This window comes from Oncorhynchus nerka, linkage group LG20, assembly GCF_034236695.1.
Source record: "Oncorhynchus nerka isolate Pitt River linkage group LG20, Oner_Uvic_2.0, whole genome shotgun sequence".
NCBI lineage: Eukaryota > Metazoa > Chordata > Actinopteri > Salmoniformes > Salmonidae > Oncorhynchus > Oncorhynchus nerka.
Window position 1 is genome coordinate 6,044,756 of NC_088415.1, and position 25,764 is coordinate 6,070,519.

Consider the following 25,764-nt stretch of genomic DNA (forward strand, 5'->3'; position numbering starts at 1 on the left):
TGAGACGTTGGACGAGCAGGTGTCCACATACCTTTGGCCATGTAGTGTATTCTAATACCAGAACTAGCCCCAGCTGCATTGAGATTGGAATCTAAATGAGGGACAATGATACAGGCTCTCAATCTTTTCCTTCTTCCTCACACACACACACACACACACACACACAACTTCTTCCAATATGTTTTTTTTTCTGCAGTCGATATACAGGATGCAGCTGCTCTCAATACTAATATTTTATGTGGCCCAAACCAGCAGCTATACAGCAGAACCTTTGTCTCAACAGCTCCCTCTAAAGACAACCACAGGAACCCATGATAACAAGCCACCGGAGTGTGGAACAATATGACATATATAAGTGTTGTGTGGACATTGTGCTAGGCAAGCTCAATCAAGTTCAGCTTGGGAAAAAAAAAACATATTTAAACCCAGCTCTGATGCCAAAACGTCCTATCTGGAGGTTAAAGGTTATCAAATAATAATAATAATAAACAATAATAATAATAATAAACAATAATAATAATAATAATAAACAATAATAATAATATTAATAATAAACAATAATAATAATAATAAACAATAATAATAATAATAAACAATAATAATAATAATAATAAACAATAATAATAATATTAATAATAAACAATAATAATAATAATAAACAATAATAATAATAATAATAATAATAATAATAAATAATAAACAATAATAATAATAAATAATAATAATAATAATAAACAATAATAATAATAAACAATAATAATAATAATAAACAATAATAATAATAATAAACAATAATAATAATAATAATAATAATAAACAATAATAATAATAATAAACAATAATAATAATAATAAACAATAATAATAGTAATAATAAACAATAATAATAATAATAATAAACAATAATAATAATAAACAATAATAATAATAATAATAATAAACAATAATAATAATAATAATAATAAACAATAATAATAATAAACAATAATAATAATAATAAACAATAATAATAATAAATAATAATAATAATAACAATAATAATAATAAACAATAATAATAATAATAATAAACAATAATAATAGTAATAATAAACAATAATAATAATAATAATAAACAATAATAATAATAATAATAAACAATAATAATAGTAATAATAAACAATAATAATAATAATAATAAACAATAATAATAATAAATAATAATAATAATAACAATAATAATAATAAACAATAATAATAATAATAATAAACAATAATAATAATAATAATAACAATAATAATAATAAACAATAATAATAATAATAATAAACAATAATAATAATAAACAATAATAATAATAATAAATAATAATAATAATAATAATAATAAATAATAATAATAATAATAATAAACAATAATAATAATAATAAACAATAATAATAATAAATAATAATAATAATAACAATAATAATAATAAACAATAATAATAATAATAATAAACAATAATAATAGTAATAATAAACAATAATAATAATAAACAATAATAATCAATAATAATAAACAATAATAATAATAATAATAATAATAATAATAATAATAATAAACAATAATAATAATAAATAATAATAATAAATAATAATAATAATAATAAATAATAATAATAATAATAATAAACAATAATAATAATAATAATAATAATGAGTGTCTTACCACTTCGTCCTCTGACCAGCATTTCTCTATGAGTTTGGGAACGGGCTTCTTGACCAGGCGCTGTAGGGCCTTGCCTGCATCGTAACAGCTCTCGTGGAGCTGAGGAGGAAACACGGAAGTTCAACATTCACAATATTAGCTTTTTTATTTTTTTATCTACGGACAAAATAATGTATAACAGAAAGGTGACTGTATAAACTACAGTTAGAGACAGATGGTAAACGTTGCATTATTTATGCTATGTTCTTGATTCATTTACGTTAAAGATCACATACCAACTGCTTTCATCGACACACACAGACACACACACACACACACACACACACACACACACACCCCCCACAACATGTCAAGGCAACATTATCCAGAGGGGAGACACACACCACAACGTGTCACGTCAACATTATCCAGAGGGGAGACACACACCAACATGTCACATTAACATTATCCAGAGGGGAGACACACACCAACATTTCCCATTAACATTATCCAGATGGGAGACACACACCAACATGTCACATCAACATTATCCAGAGGGGAGACACACACCAACATGTCACATCAACATTATCCAGACACACACCAACATGTCCCATCAACATTATCCAGAGGGGAGACACACACCAACATGTCACATCAACATTATCCAGAGGGGAGACACACACCAACATGTCACATCAACATTATCCAGACACACACCAACATGTCACATCAACAATATCCAGAGGGGAGACACACACCAACATGTCACATCAACATTATCCAGAGGAGAGACACACACCAACATGTCACATCAACATTATCCAGAGGGGAGACACACACCAACATGTCACATCAACATTATCCAGAGGGGAGACACACACCAACATGTCACATCAACATTATCCAGACACATACCGTGTTGAGTGCGTTGAGTGTGGTGTCGTCTCGCGAGGCTGCTAGGCAACCGTCCTCTGTAGAACCTCCGTCACACATCCCAGCGAAGGCCGCCATGCTCCTGGAGAACACACATTAACAGATGGAGAAACGTCTATCAGACACCTAACAAACTACAACGCAAGTCACACAGAGAGAGAGAGAGAAAAAAAACTGCATGTCCAACCTTAAGTCAGCAAAGATCAATCATCTTTTTAATATTGTTATATACCTTCCAATGCATCTAGGACTCTTTGACCCCGTTTCACACTGGTGTCTGGTATGTAGGCCAGCTCAGTACAGATTACATGGGCTTGGCAGTGGGAAGTGGGTAATAGAACCCCGCAGAGGAGGTATCATAATACCCATAAAACCTAGCGGTTACAAGCAAATATATTGATTAAAAAGTCAACCCTGTCCCAGAGACAGATTTACATGGTAATCAAAACGTATTGCCAGGGTAAACCTACACGAAACACAGACCTTATTTTAAGTGATTCTAAAATCACTAACTGGGACCATTTCCCTGTTTGACCGCTAGGTTTTATGGGTATTATAATTCATACTGTGCTACTCTATTGGACTATTCCCTTCTGACATGGAGCAGGGTCATGTCTCCTGAGCTCACCTAGCAGCTCCGAGGCAAGTTGACAGTAGGAAAAGGGTATAGAATTATCATCTCGCCAGACAATAGGGTCAAGGGTCATAGAGAATTATCTCTCCAGACAGTAGGGTCAAAGGTCATGAGTCAGGTTTCACCTTGCAGCCCTGAGGTACATGAGCAGGTCACAGTCGTTGACCCCTGGCATCCACACTAGCTCCTCATTCTCTGTTACAGCCTGAGTCAGGACCCCCGGGGCCTCGGAGGGGAAGGGCTGCAACTCAGGAAGCTTGGCCTAATTAGGGAGGAGGATGAGGGGGAGAGGGGGGGGGGGGGGTGTCAATCACACTACAAATAGCACCATAAGACTAGCCTGTGAAATATCAGCTTTCAAATGCTTTTCATCACCATCTAACAAGAGTGGCTGTGTGAACAACAAAGCACTATGGTTTAAATATCTCTAAAAGGAGAATGTTTACAAATGTAAGTCAACCAACTATGAATGAATCTATTTCACTTTATATTGTAATAAATTACAGGTCATATTTTTCATAGAAATCTATAAAACACTGGACAGCTACTTTAATAACGCATGTAAAAAATAGTTACTTGGTGACTGGGCCCCACTCTGATCTCCCCCTGTGTGCTGTTTAGTCGCCTGGTAGAGAGAAAATAAGTTGTTAGATCACAACAAAGAAGATATGTACTACGGATGTTACAGGACTAGCTCAGTGCAATGACTAGTTCTTGTCCCCCTTGAGGGAATCATTGTCTGGCAAGAGCAAAAGCGTGCAGATACTGAATGTCCGGCAGAACCAAGGTGAGACATCTTGTCTTTATTACAGAACAGGTAACCAATCATGTCAATACCTCGGCAAACAAAGAGTTTGTTTGTTTGATGGAAAAACCTCCCATTATGGGGATGATTTTAGTTGTCAAAATTAAAAAGGTGTGTTGCAGATTTTGTTGCAATGTGTAATTCAAGATATCGAAACATTTTTTTCTATGGAAGAGACGCTTCTTGTGCACAAAGAGAATGGGTGTTCTCTAGGATATTGGATTTTTTTTCCCTGAAGCTGGTATTGTAGAGATGCATTCAGCAACAAAACAGCAATACCACTTAAAGAGGAGGAGGAGGCGGAGAAGAGGGGAGAGGGGTGGGGTTGATACAGACGATTTCAGAGACACAGCCTGCCTGCAAAATGGCTGCCGGTGGGTTACACAAAACGTACAAAACGTTGGTAACCGTGGCAACAACCGCCTAGTAATGTAATAATAATAACAACAGTGTTCCTCCTAGCCATATCCCTCCAGCTGCAGCGGATTAGAGAAAATGACAAGATGTTCCCTTTTCAAAAGGCCTCCTTTTCCCCCTTCCGTTGCCTAGGCAACAGCACATAGATTTTCATATAGTATAGTCTTCTAGCTCAGATGGCTGCTGCAGGGGCAGGGGAAGCCCAGAAACTGTCAAAGTAGTGATATTTGAAGCAGAAGCGTTCCCTCTTTCCATCACTGGAGCTGGCTGGGGTTTAGCGCTGGCTGGACCGGGGTGAAACCTGAGTCTGTTAGGTCCCTGTGGTAGTGTTAATGTCCTCCAACCACAACCCTGGGCCCTCACTGTGACGGGTACACACATTTTAACCCCCCCCCCCCCCCCCTCTTGCTTTTTCCACCAATCCTCACTCCCCTTTCACACCCTTCCAGCAAGCCTTTGCCCCCCCCCCTTCGCTCCTCTCCACCATCCCTCATCCAATCCACTCTCTCTCCGACAGAGAGCAGACAGTTGTCAGGGAGGGAGGGGGGGGGGTAATATTCCATAGTGTAATAAAATATGACAGACGCAGCTACACTGGACCTGCTGACGAGGAGGAGAACAGGCATCGGAGCAACACGTTCAACACAAGTATAACAGAGGTGGCCAACTCCCCCACCCCAATACTAGCTCTTCAACCCCCAATACTAGCTCTTCAACCCCCCCCCCAATACTAGCTCTTCAACCCCCCAATACTAGCTCTTCAACTCCCTCCCCCAATACTAGCTCTTCAACTCCCCCAATACTAGCTCTTCAACTCCCCCCCAATACTAGCTCTTCAACTCCCCCAAATACTAGCTCTTCAACTCCCCCCAATACTAGCTCTTCAACTCCCCCCCAATACTAGCTCTTCAACTCCCCCAATACTAGCTCTTCAACCCCCCCCATACTAGCTCTTCAACTCCCTCCCCCAATACTAGCTCTTCAACTCCCCCAATACTAGCTCTTCAACTCTCCCCCAATACTAGCTCTTCAACTCCCCCAAATACTAGCTCTTCAACTCCCCCAATACTAGCTCTTCAACTCCCCCCACCCCCAATACTAGCTCTTCAACTCCCCCCACCCCCAATACTAGCTCTTCAACTCCCCCCACCCCCAATACTAGCTCTTCAACTCCCCCCACCCCCAATACTAGCTCTTCAACCCCCCAATACTAGCTCTTCAACTCCCCCACCCCCAATACTAGCTCTTCAACTCCCCCCCAATACTAGCTCTTCAACTCCCCCCAATACTAGCTCTTCAACCCCCCAATACTAGCTCTTCAACTCCCCCAATACTAGCTCTTCAACTCCCCCAATACTAGCTCTTCAACTCTCCCCCACCCCCAATACTAGCTCTTCAACTCCCCCAATACTAGCTCTTCAACTCCCCCAATACTAGCTCTTCAACTCCCCCCACCCCCAATACTAGCTCTTCAACTCCCCCCACCCCCAATACTAGCTCTTCAACTCCCCCAATACTAGCTCTTCAACCCCCAATACTAGCTCTTCAACTCCCCCAATACTAGCTCTTCAACTCCCCCAATACTAGCTCTTCAACTCCCCCAATACTAGCTCTTCAACTCCCCCAATACTAGCTCTTCAACTCCCCCAATACTAGCTCTTCAACTCCCCCCCCATACTAGCTCTTCAACTCCCCCAATACTAGCTCTTCAACTCCCCCAATACTAGCTCTTCAACTCCCCCAATACTAGCTCTTCAACTCCCCCAATACTAGCTCTTCAACCCCCCATACTAGCTCTTCAACTCCCCCCAATACTAGCTCTTCAACTCCCCCCCCCCAATACTAGCTCTTCAACTCCACCCCCCAATACTAGCTCTTCAACTCCCCCCAATACTAGCTCTTCAACTCCCCCCAATACTAGCTCTTCAACTCCCCCAATACTAGCTCTTCAACCCCCATACTAGCTCTTCAACTCCCCCAATACTAGCTCTTCAACCCCCAATACTAGCTCTTCAACTCCCCCAATACTAGCTCTTCAACCCCCCCATACTAGCTCTTCAACTCCCCCAATACTAGCTCTTCAACTCCCCCAATACTAGCTCTTCAACCCCCCCTCCCCCAATACTAGCTCTTCAACCCCCCTCAATACTAGCTCTTCAACTCCTTCAACGTGTGCATGATTTCCTTCCAGCCCAGGACTAACATGGTCCTGGAGAGCTGCAGTGTATAGTGTGCTGTGCATGATTTCCTTCCAGCCCAGGACTAACATGGTCCTGGAGAGCTGCAGTGTATAGTGTGCTGTGCATGATTTCCTTCCAGCCCAGGACTAACATGGTCCTGGAGAGCTGCAGTGTATAGTGTGCTGTGCATGTTTTTGTTCCAGCCCAGCAGTTAGTGCTAGGCATGAACAAAAGCCTGCACACGCCGTTGCTCTCAAGGGCCAGGGGTACCCCTCCCTCAACCGGAGCATTGGGTTTATTATTGAGAGAGCAGACTGTATACTAGCTCTTCATTGGGTTTATTATTGAGAGAGCAGACTGTATACTAGCTCTTCATTGGGTTTATTATTGAGAGAGCAGACTGTATACTAGCTATTCATTGGGTTTATTATTGAGAGAGCAGACTTTATACTAGCTCTTCATTGGGTTTATTATTGAGAGAGCAGACGGTATACTAGCTCTTCATTGGGTTTATTATTGAGAGAGCAGACTGTATACTAGCTCTTCATTGGGTTTATTATTGAGAGAGCAGACTGTATACTAGCTAGCTCTTCATTGGGTTTATTATTGAGAGAGCAGACTGTATACTAGCTCTTCATTGGGTTTATTATTGAGAGAGCAGACTGTATACTAGCTCTTCATTGGGTTTATTATTGAGAGAGCAGACTGTATACTAGCTATTCATTGGGTTTATTATTGAGAGAGCAGACTTTATACTAGCTCTTCATTGGGTTTATTATTGAGAGAGCAGACGGTATACTAGCTCTTCATTGGGTTTATTATTGAGAGAGCAGACTGTATACTAGCTCTTCATTGGGTTTATTATTGAGAGAGCAGACTGTATACTAGCTAGCTCTTCATTGGGTTTATTATTGAGAGAGCAGACTGTATACTAGCTCTTCATTGGGTTTATTATTGAGAGAGCAGACGGTATACTAGCTCTTCATTGGGTTTATTATTGAGAGAGCAGACTGTATACTAGCTCTTCATTGGGTTTATTATTGAGAGAGCAGACTGTATACTAGCTCTTCATTGGGTTTATTATTGAGAGAGCAGACTGTATACTAGCTCTTCATTGGGTTTATTATTGAGAGAGCAGACTGTATAATAGCTCTTCATTGGGTTAATTATTGAGAGAGCAGACTGTATACTAGCTCTTCATTGGGTTTATTATTGAGAGAGCAGACTGTATACTAGCTAGCTCTTCATTGGGTTTATTATTGAGAGAGCAGACTGTATACTAGCTCTTCATTGGGTTTATTATTGAGAGAGCAGACGGTATACTAGCTCTTCATTGGGTTTATTATTGAGAGAGCAGACTGTATACTAGCTCTTCATTGGGTTTATTATTGAGAGAGCAGACTGTATACTAGCTCTTCATTGGGTTTATTATTGAGAGAGCAGACTGTATACTAGCTCTTCATTGGGTTTATTATTGAGAGAGCAGACTGTATAATAGCTCTTCATTGGGTTAATTATTGAGAGAGCAGACTGTATACTAGCTCTTCATTGGGTTTATTATTGAGAGAGCAGACTGTATACTAGCTCTTCATTGGGTTTATTATTGAGAGAGCAGACTGTATACTAGCTCTTCATTGGGTTTATTATTGAGAGAGCAGACTGTATACTAGCTCTTCATTGGGTTTATTATTGAGAGAGCAGACTGTATACTAGCTCTTCATTGGGTTTATTATTGAGAGAGCAGACTGTATAATAGCTCTTCATTGGGTTAATTATTGAGAGAGCAGACTGTATAATAGCTCTTCATTGGGTTAATTATTGAGAGAGCAGACTGTATATTGAAATGCACCGTGCCTTCAGAAATTGTCTATGGACCACTTTTTCCACGTTTTGTGTTAAAGCCTGAATTTCAAAATGGATTAAATAGAGATTGTGTCACTTGCCTACACACAATACCCTATAAGTGAAGTCAATAACTATTCAACCACTTTGCTATGACAAGGAGTAAAAAATTACAAATATTATAAATAAAAATTCAAAAATGAGCTTAAGTCACATAAAGTTGCATTGTGCAATAAAAGTGTTTGACACACACAGATAATTGTAAGGTCCCTCAGTCGAGCAGTGACTTTCAAAACAGACCGACCAGGGAGGTTTTAAAATGCCTCTCAAAGGCGACACCTATTGGTAGATGGGAACATTTTTGAAAAAGCCAACTTTAAATATCCCTTTGAGCATCGTGACAATTTTAATATATTATTTTATTTTAAATTTATTTTTTGGACGGTGTATCAACGCACCATGTCACTAAAAAGACGTTCTAATCCATCCACCTGACAGGTGTGGCATATCAAGAAGCTGATTAAAAAGCATGATCATTACACAGGTGCACCTTGTGCTGGGGACAGTAAAAGGCCACTCAAACGTTGCAGTTTTGTCAAACAACACAATGCCACAGATATGTCAAGTTGTAATGGAGCGTGCAATTGGCATGCTGACTGCTGGAATGTCCACCAGAGCTGCTGCCAGAGAATTGAACGTCAATTTCTTTACCATAAGCTGTCTCCGTCGATTTAGAAAATGTGGCAGTACGTCCAAATGGCCTCATAACTGCAGACCATGTATATGGTGTTGTGTGGGCGAGCGGTTTGCTGATGTCAACGTTGTGAACAGAGGGCCCCACGGTGGAGGTGGGGTTATGGTATGGTGTTTACTGATGTCAACGTTGTGAACAGAGGGCCCCACGGTGGAGGTGGGGTTACGGTATGGTGTTTACTGATGTCAACGTTGTGAACAGAGGGCCCCACGGTGGAGGTGGGGTTACGGTATGGTGTTTACTGATGTCAACGTTGTGAACAGAGGGCCCCACGGTGGGTGGGGTGGGTGTTTACTGATGTCAACGTTGTGAACAGAGGGCCCCACGGTGGTGTTTTACTGATGTCAACGTTGTGAACAGAGGGCCCCACGGTGGAGGTGGGGTTACGGTATGGTGTTTACTGATGTCAACGTTGTGAACAGAGGGCCCCACGGTGGAGGGATTATGGTATGGGCAGGCATAAGCTACAGACAACAAATACATTTTATCGATGGCAATTTCAATGCACAGAGATACTGTGATGATATCCTGAGGCCCATTGTTGTGCCGTTCATCCCCTGCCATCACCTCACATTTCAGCATGTTAATGCACGGTGGCAAGGATCTGTACACAATTCCTGGAAGCTGAAAATGTCCCCGTTCTTCCATGGCCTGCATACACACCAGACATGTCATCCATTGAGCATGTTTGGGATGCTCTGGATCGACGTGTACGACAGCGTGTTCCAGTTCCCGCCAAAATATCCAGAAACTTCGCACAGCCATTGAAGAGGAGTGGGACAACATTCCACAGGCCACCAATCAACAGCCCGATCAACTCTATGAGAAGGAGATGTGTCGTGCTGCATGAGGCAAATGATGGCAACACCAGATACTGACTGACTGGTTTTCTGATCCACAGCCCCTACTTTTTTTAAGGCATCTGTGACCAACAGATGCATATCTGTATTCCCAGTCATGTAAAATCTATAGATTTAGGGCCTAATATATTTATTTCAATTGACTAATTTTCTTATATTTACTGAAACTCAGTAAAATCTTTGAAAGGGTTGGGATGATGTGTTTATACTTTTGTTCAGTATAGTTATTACTCCACAATACTATCCGAATTGACAAGAGTGAAAATAAGGAAGCCTGTTATGAATAAAAAAAATATATTCCAAACATGCATTCTGTTTGCAACAAGGCACTGAAGTAATACCTGCGAAAACAAATGTGGAAACGCAATACAAATGATTGTGAATAAATAGTGTTATGTTTGGGACAAATCCAACACAACACATTACGGAACACCCCTCTCCATATTTTCAAGCATAGTGTTGGCTGCAATTTAAATATAATATAATATCCCAATGCACCAGTGATTGGGAACGTCGCCATGTGTAGGGTGCCGTCTTTCAGATGGGACGTTAAAACTGGTGTCCTGACACTTATTGTAAGAGTAGGGTGCCCTGGCTAAATTCCCAATCTGGCTCTCATACCATCATGGCCACCTAATCATACCCAGCTTCCAATTGGCGCTCATTCATCCACCCCTCTTCTCCCCAGTAACTATTTTCCAGGTTGTTATTGTAAATGAGAATGTGTTCTCAGACAACCTACCTGGTAAAATAAATACCTTTTTATGGGTATGCTTGTAATAGTCAAAGACCGGGGAGTTTTTCAGGATACAAAAGAAATGTAATAGAGCTAAGCATTCAACATCCTAGAGGAAAACCTGGTTCAGTCTGCTTTCCACCAGACAATGGGAGATGAATTCACCTTTCAGCAGGACAATAACAAACAGAAGGCCTAATCTACACTGGAGTTGATTACCAAGAAGACAGTAAAGACGACGAGTTACAGTTTTGACTTAAATCTGCTTGAAAATCTATGGCAAGACCTAAAAATGGTTGTCCAGCAATTATCAACAACCAATTTGACAGGGCTTTTAGAATTTATAAAATAGTAGGCAAATGTTACACAATCCAGGTGTGAAAAGCTCTCAAGAGAAATGACCCAGAAAGACTCACAGCTGTAATCGCTGCCAAAGGCGATTCATGTATTGACTCACAGGGTTTAAATTCTAATCTACTCAAAATATATTACATGTTTTATTTCCCTTTTATTTATTTAAGTTTACAATTTGTCTTCCACTTTAGACATAATATTTTGTGTAGATCATTGACGTAAAATGACAATTAAATCAATTTTAATCCAACTTTGTAACACAACAAAATGTGCAAAAAAAAAATCAAGTGGTCTGAAGGCACTGGCTTTCTGAAGGCACTGGCTTTCTGAAGGCACTGGCTTTCTGAAGGCACTGGCTTTCTGAAGTCACTGGCTTTCTGAAGGCACTGGCTTTCTGAAGGCACTGGCTTTCTGAAGGCACTGGCTTTCTGAAGGCACTGGCTTTCTGAAGGCACTGGCTTTCTGAAGCTTCTGAAGGCACTGGCTTTCTGAAGGCACTGGCTTTCTGAAGGCACTGTACAGGTGAGGTCCCAAATTCCCCACAGTGGGTTAAGTGGGCAGTTTGACAGCTCCACAAACTTGTCAGGACAGAGTATGGAAGTCTAATGAGACCTTTTAAGTCAATAAAACTAGGAACAGATATGATATTGGTGATTCAGATATAGGGTATACATAACACCTGAAGACAATTAACTATAATTACTTTGCTATTAAGACAATTCATGGTTTAGTTGAACTCTAGAAATGTTATATTTAGAAAAGGGAAGAATCAATGAGTTGAAAAGTTGACACTTATGAACCCGTTTATTAATAAATCCATATATATATATATATATTTTATAAAAATAAAAAAAATGTTAGGGATTGGGGTACATTTCTCTATGTACGTTATGAGTAATATTCAAGGAAAGTCATATTTGATCATATTATTATACCTGAACATGCAGCAGTATCATATGTATCTATTAACAGTCTATGTCCGAATACCCATTCTAGCGTACTAATTATAGTATGCGAAAAAATATACAGTTTTCTAGTACGTGAAATTTCGAAAATAGAACTCCACATGCTATGCTCCCATCTAGTTCGCGATCGCGTTAACTATCTGATTATCAGCTGTTAAGTCGGAAAAGACGAGTGAATTATACTTGATCAAACGCAGAAATTAGTATCCAGTTTAAGGACGTAGTACGCGAGTATAAGTATTCGGACGGACACAAACTTGTGTCTATTTTGTATCGGATGAGTAATAGTCAGTGCAACTTGGATAGCCATGTCCTGTACAACAGGAATGGCTCCCAACATATTTCATGTCAAGTCTAGAAAATGACACATGCAAGACCAAACAGGCATCTTTTGTATTGTTACTTCCTGAACCAAAACAATAACAGTCCTGATCCAGCATGGTGCAACTTTACCAGGGGAAACCCCGCCCCAAACATCCGATCCGTCCAATCCTCGCACGACTATAACGCCGTCATAATATTACAAAAACTGTGCGAAAAAAAAAACGACTTCTCCAATCAACCACACAGACTCCCGAAACACCTACAACATGAAGTATTTCTTTGACATGATCACATGTATCAGCTGGAGCGAGAGTGTGTGTCTGCACAAAGCTTCTCAGGGCTGCCATGTCGGCTCGATTGTAAACACGAGAACAGACAGAGTGGGCTACTGCAAAATGGAGTCGGCACCAGCCTTGCTTCTGTGTCTCATTTCTCCTATAGGCAACAACAACAACAACAAAAAGGTGTAGAAAAGTTAGCTTGCTTATAATATGATTATGTAAAACGGTATAGATGTTGCTTTCATGTTCCGTTACGCCAATGTTGTTACAATGTAGTGCGTTCGCTCAGCGATTTACCTTTATGCATGGCAACTCTTGCAGGGATATGCACCTTTCACGAATACAATGTATCCGATAACAGTATGCTCTTGTCTAATTTAAACTATGGTCAGACATGCATGTTCTCTTCATATCCGTGACAAAAAAAACAAAGAAAAAAACACTCGGGTGTATAATTAAATTAATTCGGGTAAAAAGCTTTGCTTTACACTAGACAGATGAAAAGCCGCGACTACTCAGACAGACTGACTGTCTCAAACCTACTCGCGGAATTAAACCGTAACATATGAATATGTTTATCAACCTACCTCCGAGTAGCAAACATGTCGTCCATTTCTGACACCAATCTCTAAGGCTCGTTTGTTGACAGTTTGTCTAGAATTGAAGTGGTCGTTGTGAATCGACTCACTCTCTCTCTCTCCCCTTCCCACCTATTGTCAGGTGCTCAAAATGGAGGACGGCGCAGAGCGCTTGCTCTCAGAGAGGGGCTTCCACTGAGCTGGTGCTGTGACCTCACAGCGTATCCCCACCTCGAGCTCCCGTTTCTACCAGACACAACTGAGCATGTGCTACGACCTTCCACACAGACACACAGACAGGATGCGGAATCCATCTCGTTTGTCACAACCACAAAGGCATTAAACCACGCCTATTTCTAGAATTTCTCTTAAAATCAGATTTTAAACCTAACATATGCCTAACCTTAACTTTCAATTATAAGCAAAAAAGCAAATGTTTGTTTTAATACATTTTTTTCGATATAAACTATTTTGACTTTGCGGCTGTGGTAACTAGTGAAAACCACCTATCTCCCCTCTCGAATGTCTGGTCTATAATAAACAAGAACATTGGAATTGAACGCGACGCTGCAGACCGGGGAGACAGAGTGCCCCCTCTCACTGAAGCCACGGAGGTTCTAGGCCGAACGCGGTATTGCAGGCATTGTTAGCATAAAAAACTAGTACTAGTAGTAACTCCCCATTGTTGACCTATACTTATCTATAACCGGGCTAATAACTCACTAACTAGTGAAAGAATATTAACAAAAGTGCAACAAGGGCGGCTCTGATGTGAAAAGCGCATTTACTCGCGGGTGATTGAGAGACTCGTGAGGCTACCCTCACCAATAGAATCCTCCGTTGCGCTCTGGCTCTGCCAATAAAATCACAGACTCAATCTTGCAAAAGTTAGATTTGTTTCGGTGCATTGAAAAGAGGCTGATATAATGTTGATTCGATCACATACATTAAAATAAAATCTATATAGTGCAAACTGATAAGGCGAACTCAGTGAAGTTCAACCTCTTGCGTCTCTGCGCGGCATGGCACTTCTTTTGCGCTGCGGTCCTGGGGGAAGTGCGTGGCCGTACACGCGCGCATCTTAGAGGGAACACTGTCTATGACCCCCACGAGTGTCACTGGACTCATCTGAAGGTAACCCATACAAAGGAGATATATATAGATATTAAACCTTCATCTGACGGTAACCCATACAAATTAATGGTAGGATGGGGGTTTGTTTTGTAATCCCAAAAATATAGGTGGTCCAAAAAAAGTAATATTGTAAATATTTCCTGAGCTTTCTTTTATCTCCTAGATATAAGACAGACACTTCAAAACCTTTTTTCTTATGATTTCATTCTTTACTGTATTTTTTTGTGTGTGCCAATTATGAATATATGCTCTATACCAGTAAAGGCCAAATGGAAAATGTTATCAAATAAAACATTTATATTTTGGGGGGAAATGGGTCCTAAAATTCTAAATGAAATATCTAAAGGATCCACATAATGGCCCTAACTGATCCGAAAGAGACTATTCGAAAATAATACTTTTACACCTTGATTACACACCGAGACACAATCACATCTCTTTTATTTGTGGGAATACTTGGGAACATATTTCCTAAATTAAACTCATTTTTTATCTGAATTCCTAGTGATTGTCTTTAAAAAATTAAATAAAAATACAATCCCGATCAATTAAAAAAACATTTAAAAAATTTGCGGGCAGGATTTTGGCCCACAGGCTGCCTGTTGCTGACCCAATGTACAATATACCACTGCACCAGATTTAGCTAGATAATTACTTCTCATCTGTAGTCACTTTCTAATATTACTGGAAACATTGATGGGGGAAAAGTTGCAATGGGAAAAGAAAGGGGTGGAATGGGCCAGGTGGAGGCTGGAGAAGGGGTGGAATGGGCCAGGTGAAGGCTGGAATGGGCCAGGTGGAGGCTGGAGAAGGGGTGGAATGGGCCAGGTAGAGGCTGGAGAAGGGGTGGAATGGGCCAGGTGGAGGCAGGAGAAGGGGTGGAATGGGCCAGGTGGAGGGTGGAGAAGGGGTGGAATGGGCCAGGTGGAGGGTGGAGAAGGGGTGGAATGGGCCAGGTGGAGGGTGGAGAAGGGGTGGAATGGGCCAGGTGGAGGGTGGAGAAGGGGTGGAATGGGCCAGGTAGAGGTTGGAGAAGGGGTGGAATGGGCCAGGTAGAGGTTGGAGAAGGGGTGGAATGGGCCAGGTGAAGGCTGGAGAAGGGGTGGAATGGGCCAGGTGAAGGCTGGAGAAGGGGTGGAATGGGCCAGGTGAAGGCTGGAGAAGGGGTGGAATGGGCCAGGTGGAGGGTGGAGAAGGGGTGGAATGGGCCAGGTGAAGGCTGGAGAAGGGGTGGAATGGGCCAGGTGAAGGCTGGAGAAGGGGTGGAATGGGCCAGGTAAAGGCTGGAGAAGGGGTAGAATGGGCCAGGTGGAGGCTGGAGAAGGGGTGGAATGGGCCAGGTGGAGGCTGGAGAAGGGGTGGAATGGGCCAGGTAGAGGCTGGAGAAGGGTGGAATGGGCCAGGTGGAGGCAGGAGAAGGGGTGGAATGGGCCAGGTGGAGGGTGGAGAAGGGGGGTGGAATGGGCCAGGTGGAGGGTGGAGAAGGGGTGGAATGGGCCAGGTGGAGGGTGGAGAAGGGGTGGAATGGGCCAGGTAGAGGTTGGAGAAGGGGTGGAATGGGCCAGGTAGAGGTTGGAGAAGGGGTGGAATGGGCCAGGTGAAGGCTGGAGAAGGGGTGGAATGGGCCAGGTGAAGGCTGGAGAAGGGGTGGAATGGGCCAGGTGAAGGCTGGAGAAGGGGTGGAATGGGCCAGGTGAAGGCTGGAGAAGGGGTGGAATGGGCCAGGTGGAGGCTGGAGAAGGGGTGGAATGGGCCAGGTAGGCTGGAGAAGGTGGAATGGAGGTAGAGGGGAGAAGGGGTGGAATGGGCCAGGTAGAGGTTGGAGAAGGGGTGGAATGGGCCAGGTGAAGGCTGGAGAAGGGGTGGAATGGGCCAGGTGGAGGCTGGAGAAGGGGTGGAATGGGCCAGGTGGAGGCTGGAGAAGGGGTGGAATGGGCCAGGTGGAGGCTGGAGAAGGGGTGGAATGGGCCAGGTGGAGGCTGGAGAAGGGGTGGAATGGGCCAGGTGAAGGCTGGAGAAGGGGTGGAATGGGCCAGGTGGAGGCTGGAGAAGGGGTGGAATGGGCCAGGTGGAGGCTGGAGAAGGGGTGGAATGGGCCAGGTGGAGGCTGGAGAAGGGGTGGAATGGGCCAGGTGGAGGCTGGAGAAGGGGTGGAATGGGCCAGGTGGAGGCTGGAGAAGGGGTGGAATGGGCCAGGTGAAGGCTGGAGAAGGGGTGGAATGGGCCAGGTGAAGGCTGGAGAAGGGGTGGAATGGGCCAGGTGAAGGCTGGAGAAGGGGTGGAATGGGCCAGGTGAAGGCTGGAGAAGGGGTGGAATGGGCCAGGTGAAGGCTGGAGAAGGGGTGGAATGGGCCAGGTGAAGGCTGGAGAAGGGGTGGAATGGGCCAGGTGAAGGCTGGAGAAGGGGTGGAATGGGCCAGGTGGAGGGTGGAGAAGGGGTGGAATGGGCCAGGTGGAGGGTGGAGAAGGGGTGGAATGGGCCAGGTGAAGGCTGGAGAAGGGGTGGAATGGGCCAGGTGAAGGCTGGAGAAGGGGTGGAATGGGCCAGGTGGAGGGTGGAGAAGGGGTGGAATGGGCCAGGTGGAGGCTGGAGAAGTGGTGGAATGGGCCAGGTGAAGGCTGGAGAAGGGGTGGAATGGGCCAGGTGGAGGCTGGAGAAGGGGTGGAATGGGCCAGGTGGAGGCTGGAGAAGGGGTGGAATGGGCCAGGTGAAGGCTGGAGAAGGGGTGGAATGGGCCAGGTGGAGGCTGGAGAAGGGGTGGAATGGGCCAGGTGAAGGCTGGAGAAGGGGTGGAATGGGCCAGGTGGAGGCTGGAGAAGGGGTGGAATGGGCCAGGTGAAGGCTGGAGAAGGGGTGGAATGGGCCAGGTGGAGGCTGGAGAAGGGGTGGAATGGGCCAGGTGGAGGCTGGAGAAGGGGTGGAATGGGCCAGGTGGAGGCTGGAGAAGGGGTGGAATGGGCCAGGTGAAGGCTGGAGAAGGGGTGGAATGGGCCAGGTGGAGGCTGGAGAAGGGGTGGAATGGGCCAGGTGGAGGCTGGAGAAGGGGTGGAATGGGCCAGGTGAAGGCTGGAGAAGGGGTGGAATGGGCCAGGTGGAGGCTGGAGAAGGGGTGGAATGGGCCAGGTGGAGGGTGGAGAAGGGGTGGAATGGGCCAGGTGGAGGGTGGAGAAGGGGTGGAATGGGCCAGGTGGAGGGTGGAGAAGGGGTGGAATGGGCCAGGTGGAGGGTGGAGAAGGGGTGGAATGGGCCAGGTGGAGGGTGGAGAAGGGGTGGAATGGGCCAGGTGGAGGCTGGAGAAGGGGTGGAATGGGCCAGGTGGAGGCTGGAGAAGGGGTGGAATGGGCCAGGTGAAGGCTGGAGAAGGGGTGGAATGGGCCAGGTGGAGGCTGGAGAAGGGGTGGAATGGTGCCAGGTGAAGGCTGGAGAAGGGGTGGAATGGACCCGCATTGACGTGATTGGTTGACGGTAGGTGTGGGCGGGAGGTCCTGTATAAACACTAACTCACTTCCTTGACAACAGCAGATGTATGAATGCCCTGTCTTCTCCAGATATCGTATCACCATTAATGGTGTACGGCCAATGCAGACGTCGGATTGACGATGCATCGCTTTATTTTATTTTAAAGTCAGTCAGGGGGCGGCAGGGTAGCCTAGTGGTTAGAGTGTAGAGGAGGTAGGTAGCCTAGCGGTTAGAGTGTAGAGGAGGTAGGTAGCCTAGCGGTTAGAGTGTTGGACTAGTAACCGGAAGGTTGCAAGTTCAAATCCCCGAGCTGACAAGGTACAAATCTGTCGTTCTGCCCCTGAACAAGGCAGTTAACCCACTGTTCCTAGGCCGTCATTGAAAATAAGAATTTGTTCTTAACTGACTTGCCTAGTTAAAAAAAATAATATATATATTTGATTTTTTATAACCTTTATTTAAGTCAGTCAGTAAAAGGTCAATCCGACGTCCGACTTTGACGTACACAATTTACCGTGATACGGCCTCTGCAGAAATCAGGGCATTTATACTTTCGAGCAGCGCAGAGCTGTTGTCAAGGAAAATTAGTTTATGTTTATTCAGAACCTCCCGCCCTCACCTATCGTCAACCAATCACGTCAATGCGGAGCTATACGGAACCCTCCGGCATTGTTACACAATTTGATAGACACACAGGGATGTGGTACGGAGCTCAATTTGGCCCCTGGGTGCCTCCAGAGGCTTCGCAATTGCATCACAACATCCATACGGTGCCTCGGACCACATTTTAGGATCAAGCACAAATGGTCTTTTAGGCTTACCTGGTCTCTGGGTTGTATCAGAACCAATAGTCAGACAGTCTTACCTGGTCTGTGGGTTGCATCAGAACTAATAGTCAGACAGTCTTACCTGGTCTGTGGGTTGCATCAGAACTAATAGTCAGACAGTCTTACCTGGTCTCTGGGTTGGATCAGAACCAATAGTCAGAGACAGTCTTACCTGGTCTCTGGGTTGGATCAGAACCAATAGTCAGACAGTCTTACCTGGTCTCTGGGTTGGATCAGAACCAATAGTCAGACAGTCTTACCTGGTCTCTGGGTTGGATCAGAACCAATAGTCAGACAGTCTTACCTGGTCTCTGGGTTGTATCCCAGGATGTAGAAAAAGGAGTCGATGCGAGCTTTGAACTCCCTGGCAGCGAAGATGTCTGAGAAATGGGCAATGTTACACTTCCCCCTGAAACACAAGACAGACACGGATAATGTGATTTATTTGTCAACATCTTACAGTCTTGTGGTAAAGATATAGGTGTACAAAACATCATTGATATTGTTGCAAGAATGTAATTAATCGTGTTTTTGGGGGAAGTGCGTCTTGGAAAAACAAGACAAATGCAGGAAAATGTGTTTTATTAGTCAACATACAGACATATTAACACATTGCTATGTGCAGAGCATTCAGACTGGACTTTTCCCCATTTTCTTACGTTACAGCCATTTTGTTACTTATTCAAAAATGTATTCACCCCCCATCAATCTACACACAATACCCCATAATGACAAGGAAATAAATGAGCAAAAATGTATAAAAACCTGTTTTTGCTTTGTCATTATGGGGTATTGTGTGTAGATTGATGAGGGGAAGGGGGGGATAACTATTTAATTCATTTTAGAATAAGTAACAAAATGTGGAAAAAGTGAAGAGGTCTGAATACTTTCCAAATGCACTGTAAGTACCATGTCATTAAGTGTTTCCTGGGGAGTTCTATAGAGGGTTGCCAGGTGACGTATGATGCTTCCTGGCGGCCATGTTGGATGACCACTGCATAAATTAATCCGACAACAACAGCCGTGTGGCTACCCCAAGCTGCATGATAACAGTTCCTACACCTACTTCATTCATCGCCATGGTCAATTTCTGTGCCGTATTTGCCTGCTCTAACAAGGCAGGAAAAGACAACGGGACAACATTTAAAAATAAAAATACATTTAAAATTGAAAGTTTTTCATGAAACATCAAGGAGGAAAGATTCAAGAACTGTCAGAAAAGCGAAGAATCGTTTTTGCCCGTCAAAGACCTGAACCGAAGACAGCTTTCAGGATCTGCTTTGATCTTTTCATCACTGGTAAGTCTGATTTGGAGTTTCTTTGAGCTGTTATGCTAACCAAGTGTCAACATTAGCTCGATAGCTTGTAGTCTTAACATACATCGCTCTCATCGGCGGCACACGAGTGTCAAGTTTCGGGGAAGCATTTTTTTCCAAATAAAAATTCACCTATATATTTATTTATTAGGATCCACAGAAGCAGAAACTACTCTTCCTGGGGTCCACAAAAAAAAAAAAAAATACAAAACTTGACAAGTAACCAAAACACTGATACTGATGGACAAGAAAACACAAATTTAAGATACAATGTAAATATGAAATTATGAGTCAAATCACAGGGTAGCCTATGCCTAACTCTGCCGACACTTACGAACAGATCAATAATTACAATCTTGTCTTGAATGTAACCATCTAATCTAGATGGACATTACAGCATAGAACAAAGGCTTCAACGGGATATCCTGCTGTGTTGACTGGTTGTTTTAGCCTTAACGGGATAGGATATCCTGCTGTGTTGACTGGTTGTTTTAGCCTTAACGGGATAGGATATCCTGCTGTGTTGACTATTGGTTGTTTTAACCTTAACGGGATAGGATATCCTGCTGTGTTGACTGGTTGTTTTAGCCTTAACGGGATAGGATATCCTGCTGTGTTGACTATTGGTTGTTTTAACCTTAACGGGATAGGATATCCTGCTGTGTTGACTATTGGTTGTTTTAACCTTAACGGGATAGGATATCCTGCTGTGTTGACTATTGGTTGTTTTAACCTTAACGGGATAGGATATCCTGCTGTGTTGACTATTGGTTGTTTTAACCTTAACGGGATAGGATATCCTGCTGTGTTGACTGGTTGTTTTAGCCTTAACGGGATAGGATATCCTGCTGTGTTGACTGGTTGTTTTAGCCTTAACGGGATAGGATATCCTGCTGTGTTGACTGGTTGCTTTAGCCTTAACGGGACAGGATATCCTGCTGTGTTGACTATTGGTTGTTTTAGCCCAACAATAGATTGAATCTTTATATGACACTAAAACACCTGAATGAATCAAACACAACCAGCAATTAAGACCCTGATGGTACAGGTGACCTGAAGAAGTGATACTCTAACAAAAGGTGTACTTTGTATCCTGAACAAAAATATAAACGCAACATGTAAAGTGTTGACCTCATGTTTCACAAGATGGCACCGATAGAGATGGCAACTTCGCTTCAAGTCCTTAGGAAACTGTGCAGTATATATATATATATATATTTAAATGTATTATTTCTTATATTGTTAGCCCAGAAAACCTTAGCTGTTATTACATACAGCCGGGAAGGACTATTGGACATAAGAGCAACGTCAACTTACCAACATTACAACCAGCACTACGACCAGGAATACGACTTTCCCAAAGCGGATCCTTTGTCTGCACCTTGAACTGATTCCAGAGGCCGACCCAAAACAACGCCGTAGGAGGAGAGGGTGCCGGAGTAGAGGGTGCCGGAGGAGAGGGTGCCGTAGGAGGAGAGGGTGCCGGAGGAGAGGGTGCCGGAGGAGAGGGTGCCGTAGGAGGAGAGGGTGCCGGAGTGGAGGGTGCCGGAGGAGAGGGTGCCGGAGTGGAGGGTGCCGGAGGAGAGGGTGCCGGAGTGGAGGGTGCCGGAGGAGAGGGTGCCGGAGGAGAGGGTGCCGGAGGAGGGTGCCGGAGGGGAGGGTGCCGGAGGAGGGTGCCGGAGTGGAGGGTGCCGGAGGAGAGGGTGCGGAGTGGAGGGTGCCGGAGGGGAGGTGCCGGAGTGGAGGGTGCCGGAGGGAGGGTGCCGGAGGGGAGGGTGCCGGGTGGAGGGTGCCGGAGGAGAGGTGCCGGAGGAGAGGGTGCCGGAGGAGGGTGCCGGAGTGGAGGGTGCCGGAGGAGAGGGTGCCGGAGGAGAGGGTGCCGGAGGGGAGGGTGCCGGAGTGGAGGGTGCCGGAGTGGAGGGTGCCGGAGGAGAGGGTGCCGGAGGAGGGTGCCGGAGGGGAGGGTGCCGGAGGGGAGGGTGCCGGAGGGGAGGGTGCCGGAGGAGAGGGTGCCGGAGGAGAGGGTGCCGGAGGAGAGGGTGCCGGAGGGGAGGGTGCCGGAGGAGAGGGTGCCGGAGGGGAGGGTGCCGGAGTGGAGGGTGCCGGAGGAGAGGGTGCCGGAGTGGAGGGTGCCGGAGGAGAGGGTGCCGGAGGAGAGGGTGCCGGAGCGGACTTCTAGTGTGGCTTTGGATGCGTGCACACCACCCACCGCTTCCCAGTAAATCACTCGCTAATGTCCAAGTCCTTAGTTAACAAAGTTGACGAAATCAGGGCAAGAGTTGCTTTCCAAAGAGATATCCAGGATTATAACATACTCTGTTTCACGGAGACAAGGCTAGCTGGGGACACGCTGTCAGAGTCAATACAGCCAATGTGATTTTCAGTGCATCGCGCCGACAGGAACAAACATCTCTCCGGGAAGAAGAAGGGCGGGGGTGTGTGTGTCATGATTAACGACTCACGGTGTTATTGTAACAACACACAAGAGCTCAATCAAATGCCGACCGTATTATCTCCCAAGAGAACTCTCCCCGGTTATCGTCACAGCCGTGTTTATCCCCCCCGCAAGCGGACACCAAGACGGCCATCAAGGAACTTCACTGGACTTTATGCAAACTGGAAACCACATATCCTGAGGCTGCATTTAATATAGTTGGGGATTTTAACAAAGCTAATTTGAGAACAAGACTACCTAAATTCTGTCAGCATATCGTTTGCAGTACACGAGAAACACACTGGACCACTGCTACTCTAACTTCCGCAATGCATACAAGGCCCTCCCCCGCTCTCCTTTTGGGAAATCTGACTATGACTCCATATTGTTGCTCCCCTCCTATAGGCAGAAACTAATACAGGATGCGCCCATGCTTAGGTCTATCCAACGCTGGCCTGACCAATCGGATAACACGCTTCAAGATTGCTTCGATCACGTGGACTGGGATATGTTCCGGGTAGCCTCAGACAACAACATTGACGTATACGCTGAGTCAGTGAGCGAGTTTATCAGGAAGTGTATAGGAGATGTTGTACCCACTGGGACTATTAAAACCTTCCCTAACTAGAAACCATGGATTGATGGCAACATTCGCGCAAAACTGGAAGCCACGTACCACCTCATTTAATCATGGCAAGGCAACTGGGAATATGACCGAATACAAACCGTGTAGTTATTCCCTCCGCAAGAGACAAAGTGGAGTCGCAATTCAACGGCTCAAACACCAGACGTATGTGGCAAGATCTACAGACAACCACGGATTACCAGCCCCGTCGTGGACATCGACATCTTGCTGGAGAAGGTGGAAAGTTCCTCTGTGTACACACATCACGGACAAACTGAAATGGTTCATGCACACAGACAGTGTGGTGAAGAAAGAGCAACAGCGCCTCTTCAACCTCAGGAGGCTTCCCTTTAGAAAGACACAAATGTCGACTTGATCCCCACTGTGAAGGTGAACAATGTTGCATCAGATCCCCACTGTGAAGGTAAACAATGTTGCATCAGATCCCCACTGTGAAGATTAACAATGTTGCAGCATTCCACTTCTACTTTGTCCTTTTCCAGATATGAAAGGAGACTTCCCTCAGTCAGACTAGATTACTGTAATATGCTGTGGATATGAAAGGAGACCTCCCTCAGACTAGATTAATGTAATATACTGTGGATATGAAAGGAGACTTCCCTCAGACAGACTAGATTAATGTAATATACTGTGGATATGAAAGGAGACTTCCCTCAGACAGACTAGATTAATGTAATATGCTGTGGATATGAAAGGAGACTTCCCTCAGACAGACTAGATTATTGTAATATACTGTGGATATGAAAGGAGACTTCCCTCAGACTAGATTAATGTAATATGCTGTGGATATGAAAGGAGACTTCCCTCAGACTAGATTAATGTAATATGCTGTGGATATGAAAGGAGACTTCCCTCAGACAGACTAGATTAATGTAATATACTGTGGATATGAAAGGAGACTTCCCTCAGACAGACTAGATTAATGTAATATACTGTGGATATGAAAGGAGACTTCCCTCAGACAGACTAGACGGTTGTAATATGCTGTGGATATGAAAGGAGACTTCCCTCAGACAGACTAGACGGTTGTAATATGCTGTGCCTTGGTCAAGCTGAATGATTGCTGTGCCATTTAGGTAGAGAGCCCTGTCACCTTGTTGTCATGACAACAGTGCCCCTTTAAACCAGATTAAAGGTAACTGCTGATACAACAGAAACAGTTTTTTTGTTGTCTTGCCCCATTTGAAAAAAAACAACAACATTTTTTCTTATAATCTATTTATTTATTTGACAATTTAAACCACATTTAGCATAGACACTGTAATTGTTGCAGAAATGCTTTTTGATGTGGAGGATGAGGGCCGCAGTCGATATCTCCGATAGGGGAACGCGAGGCCTAAGCGGGTTTTTTATAAATAAGCATCAACCAGTGGGTCTTGCGACGGGTATACAGAGATGACCAGTTTACAGAGGAGTATAGAGTGCAGTGATGTGTCCTATAAGGAACACTGGTGGCAAATCTGATGGCCGAATGGTAAAGAACATCTAGCCGCTCGAGAGCACAGACACATCAGAGACAGATCCCCTCCTTCTCTTTATAACAGGACTGTGGTCTGTGATTAATCAACACAGACACAGAGACAGATCCCCTCCTTCTCTTTATAACAGGACTGTGGTCTGTGATTAATCAACACAGACACATCAGAGACAGATCCCCTCCTTCTCTTTATAACAGGACTGTGGTCTGTGATTAATCAACACAGACACATCAGAGACAGATCCCCTCCTTCTCTTCATAACAGGACTGTGGTCTGTGATTAATCAACACAGACACATCAGAGACAGATCCCCTCCTTCTCTTTATAACAGGACTGTGGTCTGTGATTAATCAACGTCCCTGATCTACTGGGGGAACAGACTTCTATTCCAGCCCAGTAATAGATCTAATGGGGGGAACAGACTTCTATTCCAGCGCAGTAATAGATCTACTGGGGGAACAGACTTCTATTCCAGCCCAGTAACAGATCTACTGGGGGAGCAGACTTCTATTCCAGCCCAGTAATAGATCTAATGGGGGGAACAGACTTCTATTCCAGCCCAGTAACAGATCTACTGGAGGAGCAGACTTCTATTCCAGCCCAGTAATAGATCTACTGGGGGAACAGACTTCTATTCCAGCCCAGTAATAGATATACTGGAGGAACAGACTTCTATTCCAGCCCAGTAATATATCTACTGGGGGAGCAGACTTCTATTCCAGCCCAGTAACAGATCTACTGGGGGAACAGACTTCTATTCCAGCCCAGTAACAGATCTACTGGGGGAACAGACTTCTATTCCAGCCCAGTAACAGATCTACTGGAGGAGCAGACTTCTATTCCAGCCCAGTAATAGATCTACTGGGGGAACAGACTTCTATTCCAGCCCAGTAATAGATCTACTGGGGGAACAGACTTCTATTCCAGCCCAGTAATAGATATACTGGAGGAACAGACTTCTATTCCAGCCCAGTAATATATCTACTGGGGGAGCAGACTTCTATTCCAGCCCAGTAACAGATCTACTGGGGGAACAGACTTCTATTCCAGCCCAGTAACAGATCTACTGGGGGAACAGACTTCTATTCCAGCCCAGTAACAGATCTACTGGAGGAGCAGACTTCTATTCCAGCCCAG

General features: G+C 44.3%; 1 protein-coding gene and 1 long non-coding RNA gene across 2 annotated transcripts in view; both read right to left on the bottom strand.

Annotated features, from left to right (window-relative positions):
- The window catches only part of LOC115120478 (arginine-glutamic acid dipeptide repeats protein-like), a 324,644-nt gene that overhangs the window by 81,260 nt on the left and 217,620 nt on the right, over window positions 1-25,764 (bottom strand). Inside the window, 5 exon segments of the mRNA XM_065005146.1 lie at window positions 1,688-1,786; window positions 2,585-2,684; window positions 3,362-3,498; window positions 3,813-3,861; window positions 19,058-19,162. Coding sequence (XP_064861218.1) covers window positions 1,688-1,786; window positions 2,585-2,684; window positions 3,362-3,498; window positions 3,813-3,861; window positions 19,058-19,162 — 490 coding nt within the window.
- On the bottom strand, window positions 11,970-15,209 carry LOC115120479 (uncharacterized). Its single transcript, XR_003862160.2, has 2 exons — window positions 13,342-15,209; window positions 11,970-12,908 (listed from the first exon to the last, which is right to left on the bottom strand). It is a non-coding gene; the product is annotated as an uncharacterized LOC115120479 (long non-coding RNA).